The sequence below is a fragment of the Nomascus leucogenys genome, chromosome 5, assembly GCF_006542625.1.
Source record: "Nomascus leucogenys isolate Asia chromosome 5, Asia_NLE_v1, whole genome shotgun sequence".
In the NCBI taxonomy this organism is placed as follows: domain Eukaryota; kingdom Metazoa; phylum Chordata; class Mammalia; order Primates; family Hylobatidae; genus Nomascus; species Nomascus leucogenys.
In genome coordinates this window covers 27,223,759-27,237,980 of record NC_044385.1, presented here as the reverse complement: position 1 = coordinate 27,237,980, position 14,222 = coordinate 27,223,759, and the positions used below count along the sequence as shown (strand labels likewise).

At 37.9% G+C, this 14,222-nt stretch overlaps 1 protein-coding gene across 2 annotated transcripts in view; it reads right to left on the bottom strand.

Annotated features, from left to right (window-relative positions):
- Window positions 1–14,222, bottom strand: part of EPRS1 (glutamyl-prolyl-tRNA synthetase 1) — an 81,891-nt gene that overhangs the window by 41,877 nt on the left and 25,792 nt on the right. The window contains exons 9-14 of one of the 2 annotated variants that reach the window (XM_012506579.2): window positions 12,037–12,208; window positions 9,696–9,929; window positions 8,702–8,786; window positions 8,154–8,213; window positions 7,831–7,851; window positions 691–801 (exon numbers count right to left, since the gene is read on the bottom strand). In XM_012506579.2, the coding sequence (XP_012362033.1) occupies window positions 691–801; window positions 7,831–7,851; window positions 8,154–8,213; window positions 8,702–8,786; window positions 9,696–9,929; window positions 12,037–12,208 (683 nt within the window). The remainder of the gene's footprint in view (window positions 1–690; window positions 802–7,830; window positions 7,852–8,153; window positions 8,214–8,701; window positions 8,787–9,695; window positions 9,930–12,036; window positions 12,209–14,222) is intronic. The other variant, XM_003265084.4, reaches the window with a different exon arrangement.

The window sequence follows — 14,222 nt, the reverse complement described above, 5'->3', positions numbered from 1 at the left end:
ACAGGGAATACCCTAGTTAATAGAGAATGCACTTCAGATTCCATATAAAGATAGGAGCTTGAATTATAACTCATCTTTCAGGATTACTCTAGGAAAAGATAAATTCTTATTACACACTAATATGCTAACTCTACACAATAAAAAATAAGCACCAACTGAGCATAACAGTTCTGTGTGATGTACTGTGGACTGTTACTAAAATAAACTTTTTTAAGGCAAAAAATCCACAAAAAGATTTACTTCAATTAGTATCAAATCCTGACAAACAATGTTGAATAGAAAATCATCTCGGCTGGGCGCAGTGGCTCACGCCTGTAATTCCAACCACTTTGGGAGGCCGACGCAGGCAGATCACAAGGTCAGGAGATCGAGACCAACCTGGCCAACACGGTGAAACCCCATCTCTACTAAAAATACAAAAATTAGCTAGGCGTGGTGGCAGGCACTTGTAATCCCAGCTACTCGGGAGGCTGAGGCAGGAGAATGGCGTGAACCCAGGAGGCAGAGGTTGCAGTGAGCCGAGATCGCCCCACTGCACTCCAGCCTGGAGACATTGCAAGACTCTGCCTCAAAAAAAAAAAAGAAAATCATCTCAAAATCATGCCACTGCCATGAAAGCACATTTTCCTTTTTATTTTCTGCTCCTTCTTTTAACAGAGAGAAACACATCGGTGAAACTGTAAGAGTGACCTTTGGGTGTTTGGCTACTTCTTTCATCTCCTCCTGAGCTTCAGGTACATTCACTGGGATCACTTCTTTCTTCAGTAATGCAACATATCGTGGAGCCACTGGGTCAATAACCTGCAACAAATACATCCTCATGTTAAAACACTGCAATATCTTATAGAGCGCCATAAGCAAAATAAATAATAGCACAGGAATACTAACTGGCTTTCTTGTTACTGCATTTACTAATTTTTTTTCAACTGTTAACTCTTTTCTGATATTTACCATTAAGCAGAAAAAAGAGAAACAACTGTAAACCAAGACTACATGAAGGATTTAGACTTCTTTCACAAGAATGGCTACTGGCAGGTGAAAAGAAACCAATTAAAGCATAATATTAGAGTTATTTTGAAAATAATTTTAAAATTTGGTATTAGAAGGTAAGGAAAAGTTTTCCAGTGGGGTTATATCTTAATCCTAAAGGTAAATGTGATATTCAATTTTATAGTTTGGAGAAGTCCATTTTAAGAGAATATGGATATTTTTGTTTCAGTATTGTTTTCTTTAATCAGGGTAACACATCACCATCAAAAGCAGAATAGCATTCGGTCACTATAATAAGGCAATTCTATAGATTAAAAGTATAAATGACATTTCTACTGGTTTACATGCTATATATAGAGGCCAGTATATATAGACCAGTATATTCTCAGTATATTCCCAGTACCCAGCTAGGGTCTGTCTCATATAGGTAATCAATAAATATTTGCAGATTGACTGAATAAACGGTCATACACATTATGCTCTAACCTATTCTACTTCCAAATCAGCAGTAGCATCCCCGTCTGGAGCTGATGTATTTTTCTCACTTCACTGTTCAGTGTAAAATTAGTCATGATGACCAATCACAAGAGCAATGTTTAGACACTATATATAAAGCACATGTGAGAAAAATGTAGATGAAAGCAAACAGAGTCAAAGAGCTAAGTAATAGAAGTTATTTTTTCTCATTAGAAGAATGCAGAAAACAGTGGCATAATTAAATTTGTTTTTATTTTTCCATTGTTACCATTATTGGGTTGGTTTTCTTGTCAGTGTTGAAGGTAGTTTTCAGCTTCTGAAAAGAATGATATCGTGGAAATTCTGAATGAACTCAGAAAGGAAGCCATCCTCAGAGAGGTCATTCATGCAAAGTCTGAAAAGCTATTTAACTTCTCCTCATCTGCTAATCCTCATCTGCTTATATTTCATGCTAATACTAAATCAGTACCAGCCTTTCTCAAGTTTACTGTTTCATTCCTTCCTTGAGGCTTAAAGGTCATTCTTATTAGTTAAGGATTTCTCCTTTCAGCTTCTACTGGGCTGGAATAATCAAAGATTTAATTCGTGACTGACTACTCAGTTCAGTATTTAAGTCAGTAAGATATAATTTCTTTAAAAAAGCTAAAACTAGACAACCCCGCCTAAGAAACTTAGTTCATTGCAGCTGTTTCCTCCACTGCCAAAGGAACAGAAGGATGTTTCCTATACTTGACTAATTTTAATCATCACTTGGGGCAGTTGTTAGCACAGATTCTGAGACAACTTGGTCTGAAGTAAATTTCAGAAATCTAATTTTTAACAAGCATTCCATAGGATGGTTAGGATCAGGCATATTTGGGAAACTTGGATTAAAAGACTTAAAAGGTATTTTTAGCTCTAAAAATATGCAATTCTAAAAGTCTCTGGATCAGTGGTTTTCAAATTACTCCAAAGAGTCCTAAAGATATCAAAGAGGTGCCCTGGTAGCACTAAGTGGAGGGGGAAGGACCAGAGGGCCTCCAGATCCCCTTCACATACTTCAACCAGGACAGCTATGTTTTTGTTTTATTTATTGGGGTTTAATTTTCAAGAAAACTTTCACTGGAAGGAAGTCTCCTTATTTGTGGAGGGGAGAGAGAAGTCTCTACATACTTTATTAGCTGGGAACAGATGCAAGGGGGTTGAGATGAGAGTTGGGAAAAACTATATTATACTACTGAAATACATACATTTTAAAACTAAAGTAGTCAATAAGGGTTCATAGAGATTGATAACAGCTCTAAAATGAACATCTTAAACCTGTGACTCTTCTGCCTTGACTGAAAAGTTAAAATCTTAACACTTAAGTAAAAGCAAGAAGAAAACTAGTGAGGTTAATGCAAAGTAAGCTCTTGAAATGTCTCCTACCACTATCAAGGAAAAAACTATTTATAGATATATTCCATTTAACTATGATACAGAAAAAGAAAGTACTAGTTTCCTATCAAGATGAAAACTCAGGCTAAGAAAACAAGGATCACGGTATTGTCGAAGGGATATTGAGATAACTAATTACCCCACGTCTCTTTCCCCTTCATCCATTTCCCCCTTCTTTTCTTTACCATGTACAATTCACTCCTAAAATAAGGCTCTTTCTCCAAAGAATCATGCAAACAAATCTAGCTAATTTTTTTTTAAAACAGAACCTGCTTTAAAAAAAAAAAATGCTAAGTTAGTTAAGAGTAGGAGAATGTCCAAAGAATGATGATTTAGCTCTGCCAGTAACACTTACTTCACAACTCCATGGCACTAATTTAGTTCACTGATGCTTCACTTAAATCTTACCTGCAGAGCTTGAGAAGAAAGACAGAGTAAGCTAGAAAACAACAAAGCAGTAATTAGAGATTGAGAGTGCCATGAACTCTAAATAAGAGGGATATGTACCTCAAGAGTTGAAGGGAATGGGTTTCAGTGTATGAAGACATCATGAAGGCCAGCAATAGAAACAAAAAGTAATGATCAGAATGATTTCCTTTTTACTACCAGTTGACTAAAAACAATGCTGTTTTAAAGATGGTGTTTAATGATTAAAGATCTCACAGGATTTAGGAGAAAAAAAGCAGACTGAAAATACTCATCAACTTTCACTCTTTCCCAACCCCCAACTTAAAAGAAATGAAAGGTTTTGTTTTGTTTAAAGGAACAAATCCAGAAGGATTAATATAATAAAAGAAGAGAAGGCTGGGCGTGGTGGCTCACGCCTGTAATCCCAGCACTTTGGGAGGCCAAAGTGGGCGGATCACCTGAGGTCAGGAGTTCGAGACCAGCCTGGCCAACATGGTGAAACTCTGTCTATACTAAAAATACAAAAATTAGCCGGGCGTGGTGGCAGGCACATGTAATCCCAGCTACTTGGGAGGCTGAAGCAGGAGAGGTGCTTGAACCCAGGAGGCGGAGGTTGCAGTGAGCCGAGATCACACCACTGCACTCTAGCCTGGGCGACAGAGCAAGACTCCATCTCAAAAAAAAAAAAAAAAAAAAAAAAAAAAAGAAGAGATAACAGCAACAAAATTCTGGGAGCTGAAAAACATAGAAGCATCCCCTCCCCACTCCGTATAACCAGGCAACTGCCTCTCCCCCACCTTGACAAAAGAATGGAAGTTTACTCTGTGAATAAGAGGGTATCTAGATCCTGGCAGATACCAGAAAGAGCCAAAGGAAAGGGTACTGCACGAGAGACAAGGGGAATAAGTGAACATATGATAGTAGATTTATAAAACCCTCAGCAGTCTTCCCCCTTTTGGCTCCAAAACCTGGCAGCCAGGTCTTCACACTTCAGGAAGGCGATTCAATGAAGTCCCTCTGGGAGAACTGCCTAATCCTTGAGAAAAGATATAAAATTACTGACATGGAATTTCTCCAACAAACTAGCCCAGCCAGATCATTGTACAGTGAAGCTCAGTTGAAAGCCCAACTCTCGTTCTTCAGGCTTCCAATCACTCTTTATTTCCCCACATTAAACATAAGCAGATAACCAAGGCTCTAACCAGACATCTGAGAAATACCTTTAATGTGAAAGAAACCAAAATAAACAAATTGGGGAGAAGAGACACTACTATGCAGAAAACCCTACTATTAATACCATGAAACAAGAATAGAGAGTTATTTTGAAAATTCAGAGAACAAGAGAAACACTGGAACTATAATAGCATAAATAAAATTCAACAGAAAGGTGGGAAGATAAAAATTAAGTAGATCTGTAATAAACTAAAAGACAAGAAAGAAAATAAGACAGAACACGAAACGAGAGTACCAGTCCAAGAGGCCCAACATCTTCCCAAGAAGAGTTCCAGGAGAAGAAATACACAATAGAGAAGAAAGAAAAAGAATTCAAAGCTGGGTACAGTGGCACACACCTGCAATCCCAGCACTTTGGGAGGCCAAGGCGGGTGGATCACGAGGTCAGGAGTTCAAGACCAGCTTGGCCAAGAAGATGAAACCTCGTCTCTACTAAAGCTACAAAACTTAGCCAGGTGCAGTGGCAGAAGCCTGTAATCCCAGCTACTCAGGAGGCTGAAGCAGTAGAATTGCTTGAACCCGGGCAGCAGAGATTGCAGTGAGCTGAGATCGTGCCACTGTACTCCAGCCTGGGCGACAGAGTGAGACTCCGTCTCAGAAAAAAATAAAAAACAAAACAAAAAAGAAAAGACAAGAGAAAGAAAATAAAAGATGGAAAGGGAAAGGGAAAGGGAGAGAATTCAAGAAAATTTCCCAGAACTGAAGGAATGAGTTTCCAGACTGGAAGCCATGTTCCTCCAATGATGTGGATGGAAACAGACCTCACCATGGCCTATCATCATGAAATTTCAGACTAAAAACACAGGTCAGATACAAGGTTTCAAAAATTTTCTTCATCCCATCCTCCCCTTGTCAGGGAGCTGGACCGAGTGTCCAAAGAATGATGTATTACCTTCAGGAAAGCAAGAAGGTAATATAAAAAAAAAAGAAGATCCAAGAATGGGGCAATGTTCTATAATGTCCATTACAGAACAAAAGCAAAGGGAATCCCTAGGAAGATGATGAAGAGACCTAGGAAGATAGCTGTGCTTCAGAAGCCAATGGGCCATGAATCCAAATCAGGTTACAGAGCAGCACAGAAGGCTCTGGCAGATGTCTCCAAAATGAAACTGAAACTATACCTAAGGCATCTGAATATCTTGGTGGGAAATTTGCATATCTTGTGGAGACAGAAAAGTATGCAGGGGGGCTGGGCGTGGTGGCTCACACCTGTAATCCCAGAACTCTGGGAGGCTGAGGTGGGCAGATCACGAGGTCGGGAGTTCGAGACCAGCCTGGCCAACATGGCAAAACCCCATCTCTACTAAAAATATAAAAATTAGCTGGGTGTGGTGGTGGGCGCCTGTAATCCCAGCTACTTGGGAGGCTGAGGCAGGAGAATCGTTTGAACCTGGGAGGTGGAGGTTGCAGTGAGCCCAGATTGTGCCATTGCACTCCAGCCTGAGTAACAGGGTGAGATTCTGCTACAAAAAAGAAAGAAAAAAGAAAAGAAAAGAAAGAAAAGAAAAGAAAAGAGAAGAAAAGAAAAGAAAAGAGAAAAGTACGCAGAGGTGGGCAGAGGAAAAAAAAATTTAATTTTTCTTTTTTTTTCTTTTGAGACAGGGTCTCACTCTGTCACCCAGGCTGGATTGCAGTGGTGTGATCAGGACTCACTGCAGCCTCGATCTCCTGGGCTCAAGTGATCCTCCCACCTCAGCCTCCCAAGTAGCTGGAACTACAAGCGTACACCACCAGGCCTAGCTAATTTTTTTTTTTTTTTTTTTGGAGAGATGGGGTCTCACTATGTTGTCTAGGCTGGTCTCAAATCCCAGGCTCAGACAGTCCTCCCGCCCTGGCCTTCTGAACCGCTGGGATTAGAGGCATGAGAACCTGTTTTTTTTTTGTTGTTGTTTTTTTAACAGAAAAACAAAAACAAAAAAACGAAAAATAAGCAAATGAGAGGGAGAGACAAAGCAAGACAATCAACTACAAGCAAACCAAAAAGTTAGGAGAAAAAGTAAAAGGCCGAATTATTTATCTTCCCCCATGGGAAGTCAACTATATGTCTAAACATAACTAAAAAAGTAGTAACACATATATTTCATTCAGCAATATAAGCAATAGGCCGGACACAGTGGCTCACGCCTGTAATCACAGCACTTTGGGAGGCAGAGGTGGGCGGATCACAAGGTCAGGGGTTTGAGACCAGCCTGGCGAACACAGTAAAACCCCATCTCTACTAAAAATACAAAAATTAGCCAGGCATGGTGGCACATGCCTGTAGTCCCAGCTACTCGAGAGACTGAGGCAGGAGAATCGCTTGAACCCGGGAGGCAGAGGTTGCAGTGAGCCTAGACTGCGCCATTACACTCCAGCGTGGGCGACAGCAAGACTCTATCTCAAAAAAAAAAAAAAAGAAAAGAAAAGAAACATAATAAATACCAAAAGAACTATCTAGAAGAGATGAAAGTGCTTTCTCCAGGGAGACTATGAAAGAAGATAGAGGAATGTGTTGTTCATCTTAACAGACCTTATAGAAATATTTGACTATAGTAAAATATATTTCAGATATCTGAAGTGTCCATGTTTAACTTTATTAAAACTTAAAATCTGTAAAAATTGTATTGTTAATGAAAAGTACACCAATGTTAACTTTGCCAGCAAATTCTACTCATATTTATTATTAGTAACTGCAGCAACAGAAAGAACCAATTAACAATTCCTTTATGTATCAAAAACTAAACACAAAAGACCAAAATAAAACAAATCCAAGACACATGCGAAACAAGCAACTATATCTTGAGGCAAGACATCAGCACCATCAAGCAGCAATCCCAAATAAGAATTTACAGAACACAATCACAGAAACCATAATTTAAAACATGGCATTTGAATGATTTGCCTTATTATAGTGTCCAAGCATCTGCTTTCCAATTAGTAATTAACAATGTCAATAGGCAATGTTCCTCATTTGACTTACAGTTAAGAAACAGTTAAAAAAAAAAAAAAGCTGGATTCAGTAAGACAAAGGAACTGTAATTAATGAAACTTCAATACAACTCAATGAAATATATACTTTTGAAATTCTATGTCCTCTCAGCACACAAGGGAATGGGGTAGAATAGAGTTATCCCAATATTCCCTTTGGCACTAAGAAAACCAGAGGACATGGTTTTTAACACTAGGAATAATGCGTTTTCAATGCGTTTGTATAAGCAAGTCTTTTATATAAATGTGATTGTGCTTCAAAGCCATATAACATCTCAAGTTTTAACATGTAATATGCTAAAAGCTATGTTTAAGGCAAATAAAAGCATTAAGTAATACCTTCTTACAGAGAACTCGCAGCTTGAAAGCAGAAAAATGAAATGCAGAGTGTTCATAAAAAATTTAAGGAAAAAACTATTGCTGTTCCCCATAATTCCAAGTTTGTTTGTTTCAATCATTGTCACTTATTTGGAATAGTTAATAGGCTTAATTAATGCTCTTCATGTATTTAAAAAAGGAAAACATTCCATTTTCCTGAAAGTCTGCAAAATGTTAATATTCTTCACAAACTTTTCTCTACCATGAGCACAGTAATGACTTCTACTTGTACATTATTTGGGACTTAGGCATGAGAAAAGAAGACAGAGAGTTAAAATACATACCTTTTTGTTAAACGCCCAGATTTTGTCCCACTCCATGTTCACAACTGAACGTGAAGAGCCCTAAAAAACAATAACAACATGATTTTAAGGGCAAGAAGTATTAATTAGAACTTTGCCTTTATTTCACGCTAAGCATGTTTAGAAAAAAAACAAACTCGATAAATACTTTCAAGTTTACTTCTGGTGAAATATAAAACTCAGTGTATACAAACTAACTTGGTTACCCTTAACAGTTCACTGTAAAGGTTCAGTCTACAGACTGGTCACAGTAAAGTCATATAATTCACTGCTAAAAATACTTCAGCTGCCTTTGTCCAAACCTAGCTTAGGAGTTTAGGACATTTCAATTTTTCACTATTACAAGCAGTGATAAACTTTAAAAAAAAAAAAAAGTTTGCTTTAAAAAAAAAAAAAAAAAATCTGCCCTTGGATCATAAGGCACAAACAAGGAATAGAAAGAACAATAGAGACAATAAAGACTAAAGGGACAGTAATAGAAGTACCTGAAATTTCAAACAAGACAAGCTGGAAAAGAAACTGTAACGCACCTGAGCAGCAATAAACTGTTTCAGTCCTTCAACTGTCATCCCTCTTCTCAGTACACCACGAACCGTAGGAAATCTTGGGTCATCCCTGGAAATATGTAAATTTTAAGTACCAAGGAAATTTTGTAATGTGTAGCTGTTGAGAGTAGAAGATACTTAATGAATAATAAATTATATTCAGCTTGTTAAACATTTGGCTAAGAGCTGGTTATACTAATTAGGTAGAATGCAATACTAGAGAGCCCAAGTTCAAGGAACAGGGTAACTGCTGACCTGCCAAATACTGCAGTAAAATAAATGCACTACTGGAAACAGTAGAAGCACATTTGAAAAAAAAAGACACAATGGTGACATTTTCAAATATGGAAATCTCATGCATTAATACATTTTTATTTATCAAACATTTTCAAGGTTCCTATTCCACACAGGACCATGAGAATCAGAAAAAAGATGGTATCTTGTCATTCACATATGAATATACTTTATAAAGCCCTTTGGAATAAAACAAAAATATATGTAGGAAATTAATATTCTGCAGGGATTTGCAAACCTCGGTAAGTATGCAGTAATACCCTTTTAATGGAGCTCAAGATAAATTTTTACATCTTCACTTCGACTCAAGGGTATTTTGACCTTCTTGGGACCTAGCCAAAAAGAAAAACCTCAGCCTCAGCAGAGAGTAGAGATCAGTAATCAAATATACCAAGGACCAAAAAGTCAAAACTATTTTTCTATTAAATGCTAAGACCCGCAGAGAATGTGCCCTCATGTGTGTTTTTCATTCCACGATCCCCAGTGGGCACTCCATTATTTGTGGCATTAAAACAAGAAGGGGGAGCCCTAATGCACTGGCTGAGAAGAAGATAAGAACCAGGAATTCTATAGGCCTACCCATTCCCCCTCCTCCCAATCACCTTCCCTATCTCTCAAGCAGTTTAAAAATCACTGATCTACTATGTCCTTACTTCTTGTCAATTCTAAGTAACATTAAACATACCATCCATCTACTAGTCCTTCATTGACAAACCATGTGAGTTTTCTTTTGGATAGCACTGTGTTGTTGAGATTTAGCCGACTATATTCCCAAATATATGGCTTTCTTATGCCTAAAGCTTCAATAATCCAGTAAAACTGCTCATCTCTGTCATGGTATTCTGTTGTTCTCAGGGCATGTGTAACACCTTCGATGCTGTCAACTATGGGGCAGGCAAAATCATATGTTGGATAAACACTAGAAAAAAAGAAAATAAAATAAATAAAACATTTTACCCTTTCTCTCTTAGATTAGGCATTATAAACAACAATACTAATTTAAAATGTAATTCTGTACAAGTTAAGAGATTCTTAAAAACCAAAAGGTTTTATGACTTTTAATACTCAAAGTATATCAAAACATTGTCAGCCTTTGAGAACAATGAGTCAGTTATCAACTTAGCAGTCAAACAAAAAAGCAAATTTGCAATCTAATACAAAATTAGGTATTGGCTTGGCAAATTGTATAATCATAATATTTCTGTAATGGCCAATGTATAACATGGTAGGAAGCAATAAACAATACATGTAATAATTTTAAGGAAATTTAGCTTTTGAACATCTTTTTTTTTTTGAGACGGAGTCTCACTCTGTTTTGAGTAATCCCTTACTCAAGTAAATCCCTAAAAGTCTTAAAAGTAGTAAAACACACTCAAAAACAGTGCTTCATTCACTGTGTAAAAAAAAACACCGACAAAAGACCAGAAAATCATTAGGTTAAAATTACATTTAAGATGAAATAGTCTTAAAAACAGTTTCTAAGATAATGTATACAATTTACATGTAGTATCAATTTGAATTTATATATATATATAAATATATATATATATTAGTGCATTATGCTTTCTTTCTTTTTTTTTTTGGAGACAGTCTTGCTCTTTTACCCAGGCTAGAGTGCACCGGTGCGATCTCAGCTCAGTGCAACCTCCGCCTCCTGGGTTCAAGTGATTCTCAGCCTCCCGAGTACAGATGGGATTACAGGCATGCACCACCACACCTGGCTAATTTTTGTATTTTTTTTAAAGTAGAGATGGGGTTTCACTATGTTGGCCAGGCTGGTCTCAAACTCCTGGACTCAAGTGATCCACCCGCCAAGGCCTCCCAAAGTGCTGGTATTACAGGCATGAGCCACTGCACCCAGCCAATGCTTTCCTTTTTGTTTGTCTAGAGACAGGGTTTCACTCTGTTGCTCAGGCTGGAGTGAAGTGGCATGATCACAACTCACTGTAACCTTGAACTCCTGGACTGAAGCAATCTTCTTGCCTCAGTCTTCCAAGTAGCTAGAACTACTGAAGCATGCCACCATACCTGGCTAGTTTTTTTTTTTTAATTTATTTTTTTGGTAGAGACAGGTTCTTGCTATGTTTCCCAGGCTGGTTTCAAACTCCTAGCCTCAAGAGAGCTCCCTGCCTCAGACTCCCAAAGTGTTGGCATTACAGGCATGAGCCACTGTGCCCAGCCATTATACAGTCTAACTTTTAAGATACAACTTGATTAAGATGCTACTGCATATGCTTTGCAATTATTTGATACTGAAAATGTGTATCCAAAGTCACTTTTCCAAATGTATTGAAAGGATTTGCTTAGTAAAACAAGGAGTAATCCTGGGAAAAATGGTATGTATGCACATACAATCACATGTGTGTATTTGTCTATATATGGACAGACATGTCAGCACCCACGAGTTTAAAGTAAGTCACATCAGCTAACCAAGTAATCATTTACATTTACCATTATCTTCAGAAGTTTTAATTCAGCATTTATGTGTAGTATGCTTCTTCAAAGTATTAAAAAAATATATTTTATGATTTATTTTATAAAGTAGGGTTTTTTTTTTTTTTGGAAAAGGTCCATTTAAAACAAAGATTCGTTAACCTACAAATCCACATTGAAAACTAATCTAAAAACATGTTACTTTCTTGTATTGTTCATATTTCTGGAAGTTTTCAATACTCTTAGGAATAAATTTGTGCAAAGTAGACTCAGTTTATTACAGGAAGCAAAGTATCTTCACCTAAAGATGTACATCACAGTATACCTAATCAATACAAAAAAAGCAACTCTAGGCAGACTCGGGACTTTCATAGATGGAAGTGATCTTAGAAATAATGTGGTATAACCTTAATTGACAGGTGAGTAAACAGCCCCTGACAGGCTACATGCCTTTACAGAAGGCCACCAGCCAGTGAACCCATGGATGAACAAAAGGCCAGGTTTCTTGACTATTTTGCTTGTACTCCATGTTTAAAGAAGATCAAAACAAAAGTACAGAAGGCTACCTAGCATACTGAAGGAGACATACTTACTTGTATTTATTTCCAGTTCTTGGATGTGGTTGAATTTTGCAGCGATAAAGGGTTGGATCTCTCATGCATCCATTGTTACTACTCATGTCAATTTTTGCTCGCAAACAACAGGACTGACCAAACTGGCTCCCTTTTTTCATTTCTTCCCACATTTGTAGATTCTTCTCAATAGCTATAAAATGATAATTATATTACAGTTCACTAATCTGGTTAAATTCAAATTATTCTCATAGTGCTATAATTTGATATAAATTTTCATGTTCTTGTTTTATAACCACCCTGTGTTAGTTTGAAAACACTGTAATAGTTCCAGTATCCAGTACCAAGAGCAAATGTGTCATTTTTTAATGAAAGAAGTTTCACAATACATTTAGGAAATACAAATACGTTTAAGAAAAGGTAACATCAATACATTCCACTCATGTAGTATCAATTAAGCATAAGAAAAAGTACAAGGCCTGAAGGCTCTGCTCACCTAGTGTTTCCCTTCCCATCATGGCACAACGGGCCAGCCCCTTCTCTTCTCATCTCCCTCAAATTTAACATTCTGCCTTTAAAGCAGAAGCATTCTCTTATTTTGCCACCTCATGCCTAAGGGACAGAATGGTTTGGTCCAGCCCTAAGGTCTCACAGGCATTGGCACTACAGCCCATGCCTATCTAAAGAACACAGCTCAGGTTGACAGTCTGAATTCATGGGCTCCCTGAAAGCCCCTTCGTCATCCCAATGAGAAGCAGGATACTCTTGGATCCAAGAAAATAAGAGGTGATAGAAAACAGTGATACAAGAAAGAGTTTAATACTAGAAAAAAGGACTCTATATTCCAAGTGGCTATGGTTCCCCCTATATCACAATATCTAGCAAAAACCTGCCCCATATGCATACAAACTGTTAAACAATAATTTTCTGTGGAAGCTACTAGAAATGTAAGACACTTGCCCTCAAATAATCAAGATAGGTCTAAAAGTCCATTGGTTAGCCACCTCTGAAAATGTAGACAACCTTTTCAAAATAAAAAAGACTCATTATATAACTATTTTAATTTACTAATACTTCCCAAATGTGACACTCAAGGTTTAATTATAGTGAAGTTCTGACAACATAATTACAGAATGAAAATAGCCCAATTTAGAAGTTCAGCAGAGAAGTCATGAATAAGAAAGATATGCTCTTTAGTCAAGTGATATTTCAGAGACATAGGTTAATACTGAGCTTGTATTATATATTATATTCACATTTACCCACATGCCAAAAGGAAGCCTTGGGTGACAACATTATCATCAAACGTTGTATTATAGAAAGGCTAAGTATTTAAAGTAAGAAAACTGTAAAATGTTGCACAAGGAATCCTTCAAATGGAATGAATACAATGCAAAAGACTACACATAATAAGTGAGATACTAAGGGCATATTCATATGCGGTTGTGATGTTAATAAAATAACAAGAACATAAAGTTAGAGAAAGAAAAAAGATTTCTAAGACAAATGAGTCATACACCCAAATGTGTTTAAACTAGCAGCTTTTGCCGGATGTGGTGGCTCATGCCTGTAATCCCAGCACTTTGGGAGGCCAAGGCAGGCAGATCACAAGGTCAGGAGTTCGAGACCAGCCTGGCCAATATGGTGAAACCCTGTCTCTACTAAAAATACAAAAATTAGGCCGGGCGCGGTGGCTCACGCCTGCAATCCCAGAACTTTGGGAGGCAGAGGTGGGCGGATCACGAGGTCAGGAGATCAAGACCATCCCGGCTAACACAGTGAAACCCCATCTCTACTAAAAATACAAAAAATTAGCCGGGCGTGGTGGCGGGCGCCTGTAGTCCCAGCTACTCGGGAGGCTGAGGCAGGAGAATGGCATGAACCTGGGAGGAAGAGGTTGCAGTGAGCCGAGATCGCACCACTGCACTCCAGCCTGGGTGACAGAGCAAGACTCCGTCTCAAAAATAAATAAATAAATACAAAAATTAGCAAGGTGTGGTGGCGCGCGCCTGTCGTCCCAGCTACTTGGGAGGCTGAGGCAGAAGAATCACTTGAACCCGGGAGGCGGAGGTTGCAGTGAGCCGAGATCACGCCATTGTACTCCAACCCGGGCAACAGAGCAAGACTCCTTCTTTAAAAAAAAAAAAAAAAAAAAAAAAAAAAAACTAGCAGCTTTCACAAAAAAGAAATCACATTCTACTAAAGAA